At 42.5% G+C, this 16,872-nt stretch overlaps 1 protein-coding gene across 1 annotated transcript in view; it reads right to left on the reverse strand.

Moving 5' to 3' along the window:
• Positions 1–297: 297 nt before the first annotated feature.
• The window catches only part of LOC142194130 (uncharacterized), a 33,432-nt gene continuing 16,857 nt past the window's right edge, over positions 298–16,872 (reverse strand). The window contains exons 6-16 of the mRNA XM_075263148.1: positions 15,694–15,740; positions 13,853–13,887; positions 13,595–13,683; positions 10,745–10,773; positions 10,099–10,166; positions 9,473–9,510; positions 6,339–6,390; positions 4,996–5,045; positions 3,580–3,625; positions 1,313–1,388; positions 298–748 (exon numbers count right to left, since the gene is read on the reverse strand). Of these exons, the coding sequence (XP_075119249.1) occupies positions 298–748; positions 1,313–1,388; positions 3,580–3,625; positions 4,996–5,045; positions 6,339–6,390; positions 9,473–9,510; positions 10,099–10,166; positions 10,745–10,773; positions 13,595–13,683; positions 13,853–13,887; positions 15,694–15,740 (981 nt within the window). The remainder of the gene's footprint in view (positions 749–1,312; positions 1,389–3,579; positions 3,626–4,995; positions 5,046–6,338; positions 6,391–9,472; positions 9,511–10,098; positions 10,167–10,744; positions 10,774–13,594; positions 13,684–13,852; positions 13,888–15,693; positions 15,741–16,872) is intronic.

The following is a 16,872-nucleotide window of genomic DNA, read 5'->3' on the forward strand; positions in this document are numbered from 1 at the left end:
GGGCTCAAAAGTTACACTAGTCAAGACTTTTGTGAATAAATGAAACACTTGGTTGTATGATTATACTTCTATCACTTTTCCATATATATATATATATATATATATATATATATATATATATATATATATTGTGTGTATATATATATATATATATATACTGTATATATACACACATATCACCAGTTTTTAAAATTCTGTTTCAATTTACGATATATTGTCATGTGGTAATGAAAACACTCGCTGGCTTTATGCGCTTTTTAAAAAGGATTGAAAAAACTTTTTTTTTGTACAATTGTATTAAACTGATGAACCTCTAACAGATATCGACTGTTGAGATCTCTCTAACAAAGTTTGAAGATTATCTATTAAAATGTTTATGTCAGGAAGGGTTTCATGAGCCTGAAATAAGTCTGCAGAGGCAAGGACATATAACATGTATTTTGTCTGTTTCTCCTCCGACAGGCGCCGACACTGATCTGCAACAACAAGGCCAATCCCATCACTGCCGTCCAAAACTCTATCTCTCGCACTATGAAAACCTAACTGGTTTGTAGGCCTGCGGAAGGAACCACGCAGCCTCCTTCTATACGATGTGGTCGGCCTTGTAGGTGTAGACTGGTGTTCTCTTGTACATTCGGACTGTACCGATCCTGTTGTTGCTGCCTCTTCCAGCAGTGCATCTTCTATTAAATGATTTGCCGTTGGTTCCTCAGGGATCTCTGGCCGTTCAGGTAATTTGTCTTCTGTTCTAAAGGTAAGAAGGAGGATTAGTTCCTTTAAGTCTCAGACATATTCGTTTGCTCTTATTAAGTCTGGGGGGTGGAAGGTACTGAGCAAGCTGTGATCTTGCTGTGATGCTTAGCAGCCACAAAGCATGCACTTCATGCACTCTTAGCTAATATGCTTAACGCCTTTTTTACATCTATGCCGGTAATCCGCATGAGGACCCCCCAAATGGACTACTGAATGCATTTGCAAGTGGTGTGCAGTAAAAGCACATGGATCCCCATAGACTATAATGGGGTCCGTGTGTTCTCCGCCCCCTGCCCGCACGAATCATGCAGACAGGAAAGTACTTTACAATCTACTTTTCTATCCGCATGACTCCTGCGGAGATCTTGCGGCAAGCACATGGACCCCATTATAGTCTATAGGTCACTGCACAGCGCTTGCAAATGCGTTCGGTAGTCCGTTCATGGAAACAAGAAGTGTCAGACTATACTGACAGTTTCAGAAGTAGAACAGAATGGAGAACGCAGCCTACATTCAGTTAATATTTCATTCAGTCAGAAATGAGTGATACGGTACTTACTGCTGGGGTTGTGCATTAGCAATGGATTTGCTTTCTTCATCACACGCCACTTTTTGGTTGGAGACATCTGTGAAAGCTTTAAATGCAATATTAGGAAAATATGAGCAAAGTCTTACAGTACAGTAGTACTCCCACAAACTTTATTTGCTGGTCCAGTACAATATATTATGTACATTTTAGTGCAGGTAACCTTCTTATCCTCTCCTTTCTGGTCCTCAGCCATGGCGTATGACTAAGCCTGACACACTAGGACAGATATAGGGTGTAGGGTCCATGAGCATGACTGTTTAAGGGAGCCTTCACACGGAGTTTACGCTCGCTCATTCTGAACATAAAACTCGTTCAGAGTGAGCGGCGTAAAAAACAGATCCCATTGACTTGAATGAGTGCCGGCATATGCAATGGGAGGCTTTTTTACCTATTGCTTTCAATGTGATACGCGTGTATGACAGCACCCATTCAAGTCAATGGGATCTGTTTTTTACGCCGCTCACTCTGAACGAGTTTTACGTTCAGAATGAGCGAGCGTAAACTCCATGTGAAGGCTCCCTAAGTCATCTTAGTACCTTCCTTATATATATTTTTTTAATGGATGGCATTTGGATAGCATTACAATCAATGCTTTCCTATCGACTCATGTACAAGTCATTGGCATCTCTAATCAATGTATCTGTCCCATAATATATATATATATATATATATATATATATATATATATTTTTTTTTTAAAGCATGGTCTATTCAGGCCCCTTTTTACTGACCCAAGTTGCCCGTTGAAGTCTATGGGTCGGTGAAAAAAAAGCAACAGCACTCCAAATGCCATTCATTTACCACTGTTCCATTTACCTCTGTGCCAAGAGATGGATCTGAAGAAATGTGCATCAGTGAAGATCATGAGCCCTTATTATACAACAGTGATCTGTCCAAGAAACATGATCCATGTGCCAGCCGCATTTCCCGGACCGACCACCGCCATGTAGGGGGAGCTCACTGCATTACAAAGTGCAGAAAGTGTCTAAACAGTTAATGTGGTGTAAAACAGGTGTGACAGTTTTTGGTGCAAATCGCATCACAATTCTGGCACATTTTCAAGAGTAAATCTGTCCCAGTATGTTATGTGTGGCCAGGCATTCAGGTTTACTGTTTATTCCTAATAGATTCACATCAAGGCTCTTATAGGAATAAAAAGAGTAAGTGACTTCCAGTTCATACATAAGATGCGGTAATAAGAGTCTTATTGCTAGTCATGTGACACTGTTGAGGACCAGAAGGGAGTGAATAACTCACAAGCACAGCAACCACCAGGGAGAATACAAATTGTTGTAGGAGCGCTACATGAAACAAGCTATCCTTATTTTACTCCAATAGTGTTTTCACATTAAAAGGGTTGTCGAGGAATTAGACAAATCCCAGAGGCAGCTGTGTAAGGGTTGGTTCACACTAGCGCTTATATTACATCCAGAAGGAGTCCGCATGGAGACCCCCCCAGACGGAATACAATTGCAATTGCAAGTGTTTCTGCTCTCAAAGCACACGGACCCCATAGACTATAATGGGTTCTGTGTGCTTGCTGCATACTGCCAGCATGAATGATTTGTGTGTGCAGTGCGCACCAAGCATATGGAGCCCATTATAATCTATGGGGTCCATGTGCTTTGACAGCACAAACGCTTGCAATTGCAATTGTATTCTGTCCGGGGGATGCGGACTCCTTCCGGACAGAATACAAGCACTAGTGTGAACCAACCGTAAAATGTAACATAAAAAAATTAATCATACATGTCTCTAGTTATTCGGTGTCCTCCACCACTGTCTGTTTGGGCGCACACTGTGCCTTCACCACTTGAAGTTCTGCACCGCATGTATACACTGAGATTAATCAGTGCCTCAGCAGTGGCTGGAAAGGACCCAGTGATGTCACTCAAATATGTAACCAGGTCCCTTCCTGTGGCCACTGACTGGCCTTATTGGTCATGTACGGTGCAGGACTCCCAGCAATAAAGGCACGGTGTGAACCAGAATGGATTTTCTGCACAGATTCCCATGGAGCCCATATACACAGGTGGGCTGTCTTTGTTAAACTCTGCCTTGGGTGAACTTTATGATGTCATAAGATTGTTTTAGTTAGGTAGTAGTGAGCAGTGACCTCGCAACCATATTTCTGTCAAGTGTTCATCCAAATATTACAACTGGATTTTGGTCAGGTAAGCTATGAAAGCTAGGAAAGTTATGGTAAGACAACATTTAACACCACAAGAAGAAATTACCTGAACTTTCTTGATTTTGCAAATGTTCATGTGGATTATTCTCAACCTGAAAAAATAAAATAAGGTAGTCCATAAGTAAATCTTCTTGTAGGCTTAACAAATGTTCTCGGTACATGGAGAAATTATCTGGACTGTGTGTGCCAAAAAAAACCCAGTGCGATCATTTGTATATACAGTTTCCTTATAGTTGTAAGACAAGATGGGCTGATAAGCATGGCCTGACGATGTTCTGCTGGCAAACTTATTCCGCTCCTCTGCCGCCCCCCCCCCCCCCCTCTGGAATAGCAGCATCGCTCCTGCCGCTGCTGGCTTCATGCATGGCAGGAGCGTAGCGATGTCGCAGGATCTGGCACCTGTGCTGGCACCTAACCCTCCCCGGCATCCGCCTCTCTATTACAGCGGATGCCGGGTCTGTATTGGCGGACCCTTCCCCCCAAAGTGTAAACTACCCCTCCCGGGGCCAGTCCCCACCAGCCCCATACCTGTAAAGTTGCAGGCCGGCTCCTGAGTGGCGATATCGCAGGAGCCGACCTGTTCCGGTGACAGCCGGGAGCCTACTGAAGGCTCCCAGGCCTGTCATCACTATATTACTATTGCGGCTGGGTCTATGACCAGCCGCAATAGTAATATACAGAAAGTCCCATAGACGGCAATACAGTTGTATTGCCGTCTATGGGAATTGCAATCAAATGACTGCAGGTTCAAGCCCCCTGGGGGGGACTAATAAAATAGTTAAAAAAAAAAAATATATATATATATATATATATATATATATATATATATATATATATATATATAATAAAAAAATAAAATAAATAAAAGTTCTAAATCACCTTCTTTCCCTGGGAGAACAGAAGATGAGTTCAGAAATGAAAGCAGCTCCAGCACTCATTTCCCCCCTCCTTTATCTGATAACAGGACCTAGGTCACGTAGTGTAGACACAGGAATAGCTAGAAACACAGGCTCGCTCCCGTGCACTTAGCCCCTCCTCCCTCCCCCCTGAGAGCAGCAGATACATCACTTGACTTTTGAGCAAATAAGGCAAGGGCTGTGTTAACAATGAATTGAATAAAGTAAGATAGTGGACAAACAAAGCAGTTTTGCTGAAGCAATGTGTTTAGGAAAAGTCTTACATTCACATTAACAAGCAGTATAGATACGATCCTTGTGATGGGACAACCCCTTTTATCCCTCAGACGGTCCAATATGATCATGGCATTTGCACAGTCAATTTCAATTTTAAATAGGGGTGTTGAAGGAATTCCGCAAAGTGAAATCACAGGAGCCGTGATCAGTTGTACATCTATATGTTATTTCAGTCTGTTCATTTGTAACACTAGTGTATGGCTCAGATCTTCAAACTTAACTATTACGTTGATGGATAGCAATATGTGGCCACATTTTCTAGCACTTACTGGTTGATCTTCTGTACGGGGGTTAGTTGATCCTTCAGGAATGGCTTCATCTGCAAATGTACAGCAAATACAATATTAGCCAGCAGGGTACATCTACACATTCATTGCGGAATTTCTGGAACTGTCCCATTCATTTGAATGGAGCTTAAAGAAAACATGTACACACTGCAGAATTCATAATACATATATTTTTGCACTCGTTTGATCACTGAAATCATTTGGGGTCCTTTTAAAAGACCCACTCAATAGTTAAACAATAAAAAGAAGACACCAAAGTGGATCCCGCAACAGACTGAGTCTAATAAGATTTTATCAAACAAGAAAATAACATAAAGAAGGTATGACCACCAGAGCTCAAAACTCTAGGCATACCTGTCATTCATTGATCCTCACAACTATTTTTTAATTAAGTTGGTTTTCTTGATATACTAATTACTCTTCATGGAGCACTGGGGGTGTTATCCCTGTTCCCCAAGCACCCCTACGTCATCAGCCGCCTCTGTTTCTCACTGCCCCCTTCTTTACAGACGATCCCTCCTTCTACACCTCCTCACTGCTTCCTACAGAGCAGCTAGTCACGTACAGCGGGATTAAAATCTCGCACATGGGCTGCCTCTATGGACCAAAATATACTACTTCTTTGTAAGACATAAATGCAGTTTCTTCTTGTTTTTTTTTTGAAGATTTTGCTGAGTTTTTATGAGCCAAAGTGAAGAGTGGATTGAGCAGAAGGGAGAAGTGTAAGTATTCCTATATAGCTCCCATTGCTTTTGTAGCCATTCTCGACTTTGGCTCAAAAAAGGCAGCAAAATCTGCAACAAAAAAAGCTGCGTTTCCGCAATGTGAGGCCTAAGGCCAAGGCCCCACGGGCCGGAAACGCCGCGCTAAAGCGCTGCGGGAACAACCTCAAAGTGAACGCATTGCGGTTCTTCCCGCAGCGCTTTGAACAGAAAGTTCACAGTTTTCCTCCGCGGACTTTCTGTTACAATTATATCTATGGGAAATCCGCCAGCGTTTCTGTAGATATAATTGACATGCTATGATTTTCAAAACCGCAACAGTTTTGGAAATCGCAGCGTGTCCGCGCTGCGATTTTTTCTGCAAAGTGGGCATGGGATTCGCACGAATCCCATCCACTTTGCAAGTACTGTAAAACAACGCAATTTTTCACATGGCAGGCAAATCGCAGCATTTCTGGCCTGTGGGGCCCGGCTTAAGGGTGCATTGACACGGAGGAAAATGGTGAGGAATCCAAGACACCAATAATATTTAATACACACATATTATTTTTTAAAGCATGTTGTAAGATTTCTGTACTTATAGACGACCTCAGAATTATTTACCGTCTCTGCTTTGTTCTGCGTCCTCGGTTGGGTTTACAATTTTATCTTTTAGCTAAAAGATAAAACACCGGTGTTAACAAAAAAGGAACAAAACGATTTCCATAGCCGTAATATCAGCTACATCTATCAGATAACCGAATGTTTTTACTATGGTGGACTGGCAAAACTCAAAAAGACTATGAACACCTCTAGCAAAAAAAATCCTGATTTTTATGAATGCGGATGTCCTGCTAACCATATTCCAGTCCTGAAAAACTCCTTAACCCTTTCACTGCCAGGCACGTAGCTATACGTGCTCCCAAGGTGGCCCTTCAGTAGCCAAGGACATAGTTACTACGTCCTCCCTACTAATGCCGATGTCTCTGGACTGCATCAACATATTTTGATGCTTTAAAATGCATTTTAAAGAAGAGAATCTCATCTTTAAAATGATACCAGGAACTTGATGATTGAACTTACAGTTTTGGAGCAATTCACTGTTGAAAACGCTACTTGGCATTGAGATCCAACTGCAGATCTCAATTCCCGACAGCCTTTCAACAGTGAATCGCTCCAAAACTGTAAGTTCAATCATCAAGTTCTTGGTATCTGTCAGGATACGGAGTCGCCGTGGTCTCCTTGCTGCGCGGCGTCTCCCTGGGAGACGTGTTAGGAGTTCTATTGGGTGTGCTTAGGTCATTAAGGGTTAATCTTTTCCTTGCCTTCAGTCTCCATGTCATTAGCCATCAGGTGTGTTCTCTGCTGCTATTTAAACCCCACCCAAGCATGGATCCTTGCCAGCCATTCACTTTGGGCTTCCTGGTCCCCCTGTTTGTATTCATATGTTTCTTTGTTTTTTTTGACCCAGCTTGTATTTTTGACTATCCCTTGTCTTTTGATTCGGTACCTTTTATTATATCTCCTGGCTCGACCTCTTGCTCGTCTGACCTCGCCTTCTCTTCTGTGTCTTGCTGGGACTTGTGGTCCTCCCTGGTTCCATGCTGTTTAGTCTTTTGTTTTGCATTGCAGTTACACTGTGCTTTCTGTTTAGGTGTGACCCCTGTGACTCCAGTCCCTAGGACTTTCAGGGCCTCCTCTCCCCTTATCCTAGCCGCCGGGATAGAAGCGTAAGGAGTCGTGGTAGGCACACTTCAATTAGGAAGTGCATGGGTCTGCCTCATCTCAGATACTACAGCATAGTCATAGCCGCAGGGCCTACGACCCCTTTTGTCATTAGTTGCACAGTGTTGCTTTCCCAGCTGTGTCACTTTGCACTGCCTGACCCTGACTCCAATCCTTACAGTATCATTTTAAAGATGAGATTCTCCTCTTTAAAATGCAATTGAAAGCATCAAGAGTTGTTGATGCAGTCCAAAGATATAGAGCTCTAAAGCGCCCCCCCCTGTTTCATCAAGCAATTTGCGAACTGTAACAGGAAAGGGAGAGGGGCACAAGCAGCCCAGCAGACAGAGAGAGACATAGAAACTATCTGACTCTGTACATAACCTGTATGTGACACAAGGAGGGGGTGGCAAGGACTCTTCTGTCCCTATTAACCCTTCTCCTGCCAATCAGAGAGCATACTATACATTTGTCTCTGATTGTCACATACAGGTATAATGTAATTCCCCCCGAGCTTTACTAGTGTGGTATTCTTTTGTTATACCCCCTGAACATAACCAGGAAGTTTATTGGTGCTGTGACCCAGGCATTTCCCATTGTCCAGGTCGCAGCGCCTAAAAAAAAAAGTCGCACCAAACACTTACACAACATATACACAAAGTCGCAAATAAAGTTTACATTTCACCCAATCCCTGTCCTGTCTATACCTGAGCTTTCTACTGTAAGATACGTCTATAGTGAAGTCTGTTACACGCTAAAATAATAGTAATAACGATTATCATTAGAGATGAATGTATAGATTGCTAAAATTTTTATAGGGGGGTGGAAAATAACATTTTTATGTAAAGTCCTATTTAATTTGCATGCACAAAATGGGATGGCGCACTTCTGCGATTTTGGCGATTCTTTAACACCCGCCCCTGTAAATATATACATGTGTGGTATGTATGAACTCCTCACATATTGCAGTTTTATGGACAGTACATTATGTTTGCAGAAAGGGATTTCTTGAGCCGCACTTTAGTGGCAAATTAGAATTTTTGCGCAATTTTTGCTAGCAATCTCTGTTTGTGGCAAAGTTGAATGAAGGTGGTTGTATATATAAACTATTAAATTGTGTTTTTATATACGGTATGCTGTGTACTCTGAAAAAAGTTAGATTTTGGTATCACAGTTTGGTAGGTGCAGTATAAATTTTTAACATATTAGTGAATAACAGCAAAATCCTGCTTGTCTTCTGTATTCATGTTTTTGGGAGTCTGAGCTCTTGTTGTAGTTGATGTTTGCGGTACATATGGTATATATACACATTGTATACACCATAAGCTATTATTTTAAATGTATTTTGTATATGAATCTGAGATTGAACATGAGTTTTAGGTGCAAATATGTGTTTTAGCGTATTTTTTCAAAAAATTATTTGTGTTGGTCGCAAAGTTGCATGAAGGTGGATGTGGCTATCGATGACCCATTAAGACATTTGTAATCTTCAGGTTGTCTACTTTCAAAAAAAATATAGGGTTTAGGGGTTCACTTACTTTTCATGGTGTGTAATCCCTACATTTTATAGGATGATATTTTTGTAACATTTCCAGCTTCAAAGCAGATTTTTGTTCCTTCCAGTTGTAGCGATTTTCTGAAGTCATGTGCATGCGGGTGCAGGCCATAGTGATATGTATGAACTCTGCACATGTTGAACTCTTATTTTTAGGAGGTATGGTGCATTTATTTTTTTGTTTGGTTTCCGCTTTTAACAACTAATATACATTTATTTGAATTTTTTCATAAAACATTCACTTTAAATCAAAATTGCATGAAGGTGCCTGTTCGTATACAGTACCAAGTGGCATTCTGACAATGCTGCAGGTGTCTACTTTAGGAAAATATATAGGTATGGGGGGGGGTGCTTTTTTAATGTTGCAATTTAGGTTTGATTTGTCCATCTCAAAACTGTGAAAATTGCTCTGGCTACCGGAGGTACAAAATTTCCAGAGACCCTTGGCAGCGAAAAGGTTAAACAGCGTAATCCTTACCTTTTGGACAATAGGCTCAATCTTTTTAGAAGAAACCCCTTGAATAAAAGCAAATGCAAATTATGATTTTTTAAAAGAGATAACATTTCAATAAAGTGACAAATTTTTGCACAGTAAATATTCAGTATAAGAAAGCCATCATCTGGGACCCTGAATGGTGATACTGGTTGGGCATAATTTTTAGAAAGGCTAAGTTCATATCTGTGTTGGAGCCTCTGTAGGAATCCCCTGCAGAATCCCCCGAAAATCATCAGAAAGAAAATTCCTGCAGGGAGGAATGGGATCAATGGGAGCGTTTACGGCGCGCAAACTCTCACAGGCCGTATACGTGCCATATCACGCGGCACGTTACATCGTGTGAACTCATCCTCACGTGTTCATAGTTTTCAACAATCAACCGTATGCTTTTTGACGTATTGTTGTCCAATATATTTGGATATTACTTCCCCAATTTGAAAAAAAAAAAAATACATTTATCATGCAGTGTGCAATTTTTACAGTAGTTAATGAATGGTGTGAATATAAGCACACAGCGGCTGAAGTGGAAGTTGTCAGTATGTAGCCTCATCCCTAAACCTACTTTCACCAAAAAAGCAAAGGTAGAAAGAAACATTAAGAATACTCACTGGGAGAGGACACGTGATTCTCTCTTTGTATCAGTGTAGACTCAGTTTCTTTTGGACTTGATCCTAAGCTGGATGTAAAGCAATTGATATGATATTTGTCAATGTAACTATGTCATTATAGGATTTTGCTTTCCACAATATCAGGCGCACAAATACTATAATGGCTTTGCGAATTTCAGAAATGTAGCTTCTGTATTAGCTCAAGTGGCTGGACAATTATTTCTGCAATTTACATGCAGGGGTGGGATGCAGCCGGTTCTCCCAATCCGGTTGGTAAAAATTACAACTGGATCCCAGAACCTGGTACAGAAGTGGATCCCTGACCCAATTCTGATACTGGTAGAACATGGTTTCCTGCTCTACCACTCTTTGACATGTAGGCCTGTGGCTGCGTGGTATAAATGGACCCACTCACTCATCCTGCTCTCGGTGCACATGGCGTCACAGCAGGACACCCGGAGCAGGGAGACAGAGCAGACGGGTAAGTAATGAGCTAATACCGCTGTATGGGAGACCAGTGAAGGAACCATTGTATGGCCCCAAGTCGTCTTTTACATGGTTTTTTTTTTAAATCGTTTTATTGAAAAGTACATAACAGAGCAAATAATACAGGTAAAGAACATAGGATGGAAGCACAAAAACTTACTTTTGTCCAGATGTAGACGGGAGAATGTCCTATAAATATAAAACATAGGTTAATTTTTCCCTCAGAATTGAGTGATCCCATCATTTATTCCCTGTGTTTGTTCTAACTGTTACTGGCTGTTTTTAGTGTTTCTTAATAGAGATGAGCGAACACTAAAATGTTCGAGGTTCGAAATTCGATTCGAACAGCCGCTCACTGTTCGAGTGTTCGAATGGGTTTTGAACCCCATTATAGTCTATGGGGAACATATACTCGTTAAGGGGGAAACCCAAATCCGTGTCTGGAGGGTCACCAAGTCCACTATGACACCCCAGGAAATGATACCAACACCCTGGAATGACACTGGGACAGCAGGGGAAGCATGTCTGGGGGCATAAAAGTCACTTTATTTCATGGAAATCCCTGTCAGTTTGCGATTTTCGCAAGCTAACTTTTCCCCATAGAAATTCATTGGCCAGTGCTGATTGGACAGAGTACGGAACTCGACCAATCAGCGCTGGCTCTGCTGGAGGAGGCGGAGTCTAAGATCGCTCCACACCAGTCTCCATTCAGGTCCGACCTTAGACTCCGCCTCCTCCGGCAGAGCCAGCGCTGATTGGCCGAAGGCTGGCCAATGCATTCCTATGCGAATGCAGAGACTTAGCAGTGCTGAGCCAGTTCTGCTCAACTACACATCTGATGCACACTCGGCTCTGCTACATCTGATGATGCTGCTGCATCAGATGTAGCAGAGCCGAGGGTGCACTAGAACCCCTGTGCAAACTCAGTTCACGCTAATAGAATGCATTGGCCAGCGCTGATTGGCCAATGCATTCTATTAGCCCGATGAAGTAGAGCTGAATGTGTGTGCTAAGAACTAAAAGTTCAAATCACTCCACTTTCACTGCTTTACAAACTTAAAAAAAATATATTTTCTTCCATATGGTGAACGTCATAGCAGACAAAAAAAAAAATCAAAAGAGCCAAACTGCTGTTTTGCATCCAATAAAAAAAATTGCTAAAAAGTAATCAAAACAATAGATAGCCACCAAAATGATATACCGTATATACTCGAGTATAAGCCGAGTTTTTCAGCACAGTTTTTGTGCTGAAAAAGTCTGCCTCGGCTTATACTCGGGTCATTACAGTAATTCAGCAATATCATAGTTACAGACCCGGCATCCGGACCTGGCATACAGACACACAGGCGATGCTGTTCATTTCAAATGGCAAAAGTACTTACGGTACTTCTGTTAGCACGCCCGCAACCCCCCCCCAGTCTATCACACGCGGGGTGACATGGCCACGTAGGCTCAGGCCCGCACCCGGCGTGTATCTGTGTTCCGGGCCTGCAATTTGAAATGAACAGCACCGCCACGCTCCTGTCAGGAGCGTGGCGATGCTGCGGCCCGGCACCCGCCCTGGTGTCTGGATGCCGGGTCTGGAGCTATAATGGTGCCGCTCTGCTCCAGAGAGGTTGCCATGGCAACCACCACCTCTGCTGTAAGAGTTACAGCAGAGATGTCCTCCGCGGGTAGTAGTGGAAGCCTCCGAGGGGAACAGCTTTAGGGGAGGAGAGGAGGGGAACCGCTGGAGAGAGGAGGAGGTTTAAATATAAAAAAAAAACAAAAAAAAACCAACACACTCACCTGTCCCCAGCACCCTGCTGTCCTCCGTCTCTGACTGTTCGGTCTCATGGCAACACCTCATTTCTGGAAATCCTGTACCCAATTCCTCTTAGCGGTCACATGAGGTGCAGGACTCCCAGCAAGAAGGTGCCAGCACGAGACTGAATGGACACTGGCGGAGGACAACGGGGTGCTGAGGACAGGCGAGTATGCTTTTTTATTTTACACCTCCAGCCCGGCACATGAGTTGCTCCAATTCCTGGACAAGCACTTTAAAGGACTTATCAATGTTTCTAATATTGATGTCCTGTCCTTAGGATAACCATCAATATTACATCTGTGATGATACAACAGCCAGGACCTTGCAGATGAGTTTTTCTATTACAGTGCGGCTACAGGTAATGGTGACAATTCTAGGAGCCACGCTGCTCTCTTGCCATACAGGATGTAGCAGTGGGTTTAGGTAGTGCAGTGGTGCACATTGTATGGCAGGCGAGCAGCCGGCTCCTGATATGTTATTACCTTTAGCCACCCTGTCTCCGTACAGTTCATCTGCAGGGTCCTGGCGGTGGGCCCCTAAAAACAATTCCACTGGTGGGCCCTAGACACCCCAGTCCGACCCTGTGTACAGTATGCCAGTCTGAATAAACCTGCCCCAATGTCTGCACAATATAGCAATCTCCTTGGAAGGACTCTCCCATTGCTGTTTTAAGCCATGAACAAAATAATTATTTCTGTTCAAGGGTCCCCTGATCTTCAGCTTTCAGACTCAGACCTGGTTCTGCGTTCGGTATTCCGTTCGGGGAGTCCGCTTGAGATATTCTGTCCCCCTCCCAGACAGAATACCAAACGTATTAAAAAGTAGTGTTGAGCGAATAGTAGATACAAATACCTCGCTCCCATAGGAATGCATGTTAGCAGCCGGCAAATCTTCACAGTGCTTAACCCCTTGGAGCTCGACCGCTTACACGCATTCTTATGGGAGCGAGGTATTTGACAAATAGTTTCGAATACTATTCGCTCAACGCTATTAAAAAGCGGTGAGCAATGAAAGCACGCAGACCCCATAGACTATAATAGGGTGCGTGTGCTTTCATTTCTCACTGCTTTTTAATGCGTTCGGATGATTGGCGGATCTTGAGTTTCGACCCTCACATATCTAATATTTATGGCCTTTTCTAAGGATCAATCAGATAATCCCTTTGACTCTAACATACAAAAGCTCACTCATAAAATGACCGACCTCATTGTGGTCTACTTCAACAGTTAAATGAATGGGTAGAAGTAAGGTAACTTCTGAATGTGCATTCAGTTCTCCAGTCTCCATGTTGCCTGAATAATAGAAAATAGAACTAATTTAATGACATAGAAAGTGTTCTGAACACAGTAATATGCAGATTCTGGGTCTGGGCATAGACAGGAACATAACACTACACACTTGGTCATGAAGCCTAAGGCAATCCTATTAGAAACATGAAATCCTTCTTAGACTATAACTCACCATCAGAATACTGAGGTTCATCTCTTGCTTTCTTCCTATAAGATAACAGTCAGTTATTGTAGGAATTGTTATCACTTGTCAGAAACTTTATTCTATTCCCTTAACCTTTGAAAGCAGACAGTGGTTAAAGCACAGAAAATCAGATGTTTTCTTTCCATCCAAGCAAAAGTAACTCCCCATTCACACGACTGAGATTCAGCCGCAAAACTCGGTGTATGTGTCAAACAGTCTAACTGGTCTGAATAGGACGCCAGGAGGGGGATTGCCAATGACATACTGTCCCCTACCGATTAAAGTACAGGACAGTATGTTGCTGGGAGGCAGAGACTCCTAGTATCATAGATGACTACATTGCTATGAGTCCCTTTCCTGGCATACTGTTCAGGATGGTAAATCTGTTCATGGCTGAAACTCAGTCCTGTGAATGCGGGTTAAATCTCCTTTCACACAGCCTGATAGACAAGTGTCAATCAACAACATAACAGGAGAAGGACCGACCGACCGGATAGGACAAGGACAGCGCTCACCCAATTATTAGGAACCTTCTTTATTGAACAACATTCAAAGGGAATGGCACAACGCGTTTTGGACCCATAGGTCCTTTATCAAGTGCAAATGTACTTTGTTATGAATTTTATAGCAGATGCATTTTATATCACAATTTTTACATCACATGTATGTCTTTGTTTTTTTAAGTACATTTGCACTTGATAAAGGACTGAAACGCGTCGTGCCATTCCCTTTGAATGTTGTTCAATAAAGAAGGTTCCTAACAATTGGGTGAGCGCTGTCCTTGACCTGTCCGGTCAGTTGGTCCTTCTCCTGTTGCTACATGATATGTCCCTGTGACGTCCATCAGCTGCTGCCCTCCATCTGGTTTACCTTCCCAGGATCAGATATTGATTGCACTTTGGGTTGTTGTGACGCTCTCACAGCCCCGTCAGGTGAGCAGACAATTGTCTGTCTATAATATTTCACTCTCAGCCTGATTTACTACAAGAGTATCGGCTCAGTGTCCCCCTCTTTTGTCAATCAACAATATAAGACTTTGGTCTGCGCTTACTTGCATCAGTCTCTTTATATAGTGCAAAGTGTTGCTGATAAACAGTTACTTTGTGTCCACTGAAAGATGTGATCACCTGAAGAAGTGAACATTTGCTCATTTGTCCGGTGATCGCTGACATATTTGCATGGACAACTATTCAGTATTACTGTTCCTAGGAATGGTAGTCAGTGAGAATTGGTCTGTCAGCCAGGAAAATGGAGATGCAAGCCTCAGTACATAGTAGTGGACCATCTCACAAATACTCTCATACGTTTATTTTTGTGAATCTTTCCTTTATTTTCACAAAAAAAAAACAAAAACACATTTTTCCTAATATGCAAATTAGAATAAATTGCTTTTGGGGCAGAACAGAACCTTAGGCTGCTTCAGGTTCCAATCCAAAAACTGGGTAGCCGTGTCTGAAAGCCAACATCCAGCCGCACACTCCGCTCCGGATTAGACCCAATGAATGGGCCTAGACGGGAGTGTCTTCAAGCAAGGCGACTCGGCCTGAAGAATGAGCACCTCGTTTCTTTTTTCCGGGAGCCGGAAGAAACGGCTCCCGGAAAAAAGACCTGAGCGGCTCCCATTGATTTCAATGGGAGACATATTTTTGGTCAGGATTTTGAAGTGGATACTGCCTCAAAATCCTGACCAAAAAACCCCGTGTGAACTTACCCTTATAGGTTCTCTCCCCAAGGCACATTATCAAATGAATTTGGTTTAAAAAAAAAAAAAAAAAAAAGACAAATCAGATAATAATGGAAAATAAATTAACTTAATCATGAAATTTTACCTCGGTATTACTTTCATTCTCTGCTTTTTTCTTCTCTTTCTCTTCTTCTGGAAAAGAAAATAAAAAAAAAAATTAAGAGAAACTAAAGAACTGGAAACTGATATTAACATGCCATCCACATCCTTGGTATTGAGTGGTTACAAAATAAACCTTAAAGGGATTGTCGTTTTTTGTTTTTGTTTTTATACCAATGGTCTATTATTAAGTTAAGCCATGGGAAGAATTTGCAAATCTGTCTCCAAAGATGTAAACAGGGAGACAGTGCCTCTGTTATGCTGCCCTCTATGGGAAGCACCCTGAACATCATTTTCCCTTGCAGTGGAGCAACTATGGCTGTATAAGTCTCCACACACCTGAAAAGGTGGTCTCTCCTTAAGGAGTGACATTATCCCCATAATCTGGCCTCTCACTTCTACCAAATCAATTCTCTCTAGGCTGCGCTGATGAAGTCCAACCAGACAGAAACGGTGCCATCCGTAGCTGAGAAACTGATTTGGTTATAACCTCGCATCATGCAGCAAAGGCTTCTGGGAAAGTCAGGCATGTTGTTCAGGGTGCTTCCCATAGAGAGCAGCATAACAGAGGCACTGTCTCCCTGTTTACATCTTGGGAGACAGATTTGCATATTCTTCCCATGTTCCCTTGCAGTGGAGCGACTATGGCTGTATAAGTCTCCACACACCTGAATAGGTGGTCTCTCTTTAAGGAGTGGCATTATCCCCATAATCTAAATTAAGCCATTAATTTTGGACTAATGCTGTAATAATTTACCCCCTGCTTCACTATCACCACTTTGGCGATTTCAGTTGGTCTCTGTTCACTTTCCTGGACCTAAAACGTGCCATACACATGACCATTGTAGCCAATCCCCGACTTCAGTCGTGCCTCTAAGTGTAGCATTAGTCTAGAGCTATCTGGTGATTTTGAGCACAACTACTAGCGGCAACCAAAGACGGCCAGTTTTCCTGGCGGCTCTTTCATTAACAGTAGTGAATGGAGTTGCATTGAGACTCCAAGCGTGTTGTGACCGTGACTTCTAGACGCAAAAAAGTTGAGCGATTTTCAATTTGAAGTCGCAATAGCTACATACTAGGGGTTGCAATGCAACTCCTATTAAGTAACATTAGTGAAGGGGCCACAGGGTGACCCTGCAATCTTCGGTCACATGATGGGGTTCGT

This window comes from Leptodactylus fuscus, chromosome 2, assembly GCF_031893055.1.
Source record: "Leptodactylus fuscus isolate aLepFus1 chromosome 2, aLepFus1.hap2, whole genome shotgun sequence".
Lineage (NCBI taxonomy): Eukaryota > Metazoa > Chordata > Amphibia > Anura > Leptodactylidae > Leptodactylus > Leptodactylus fuscus.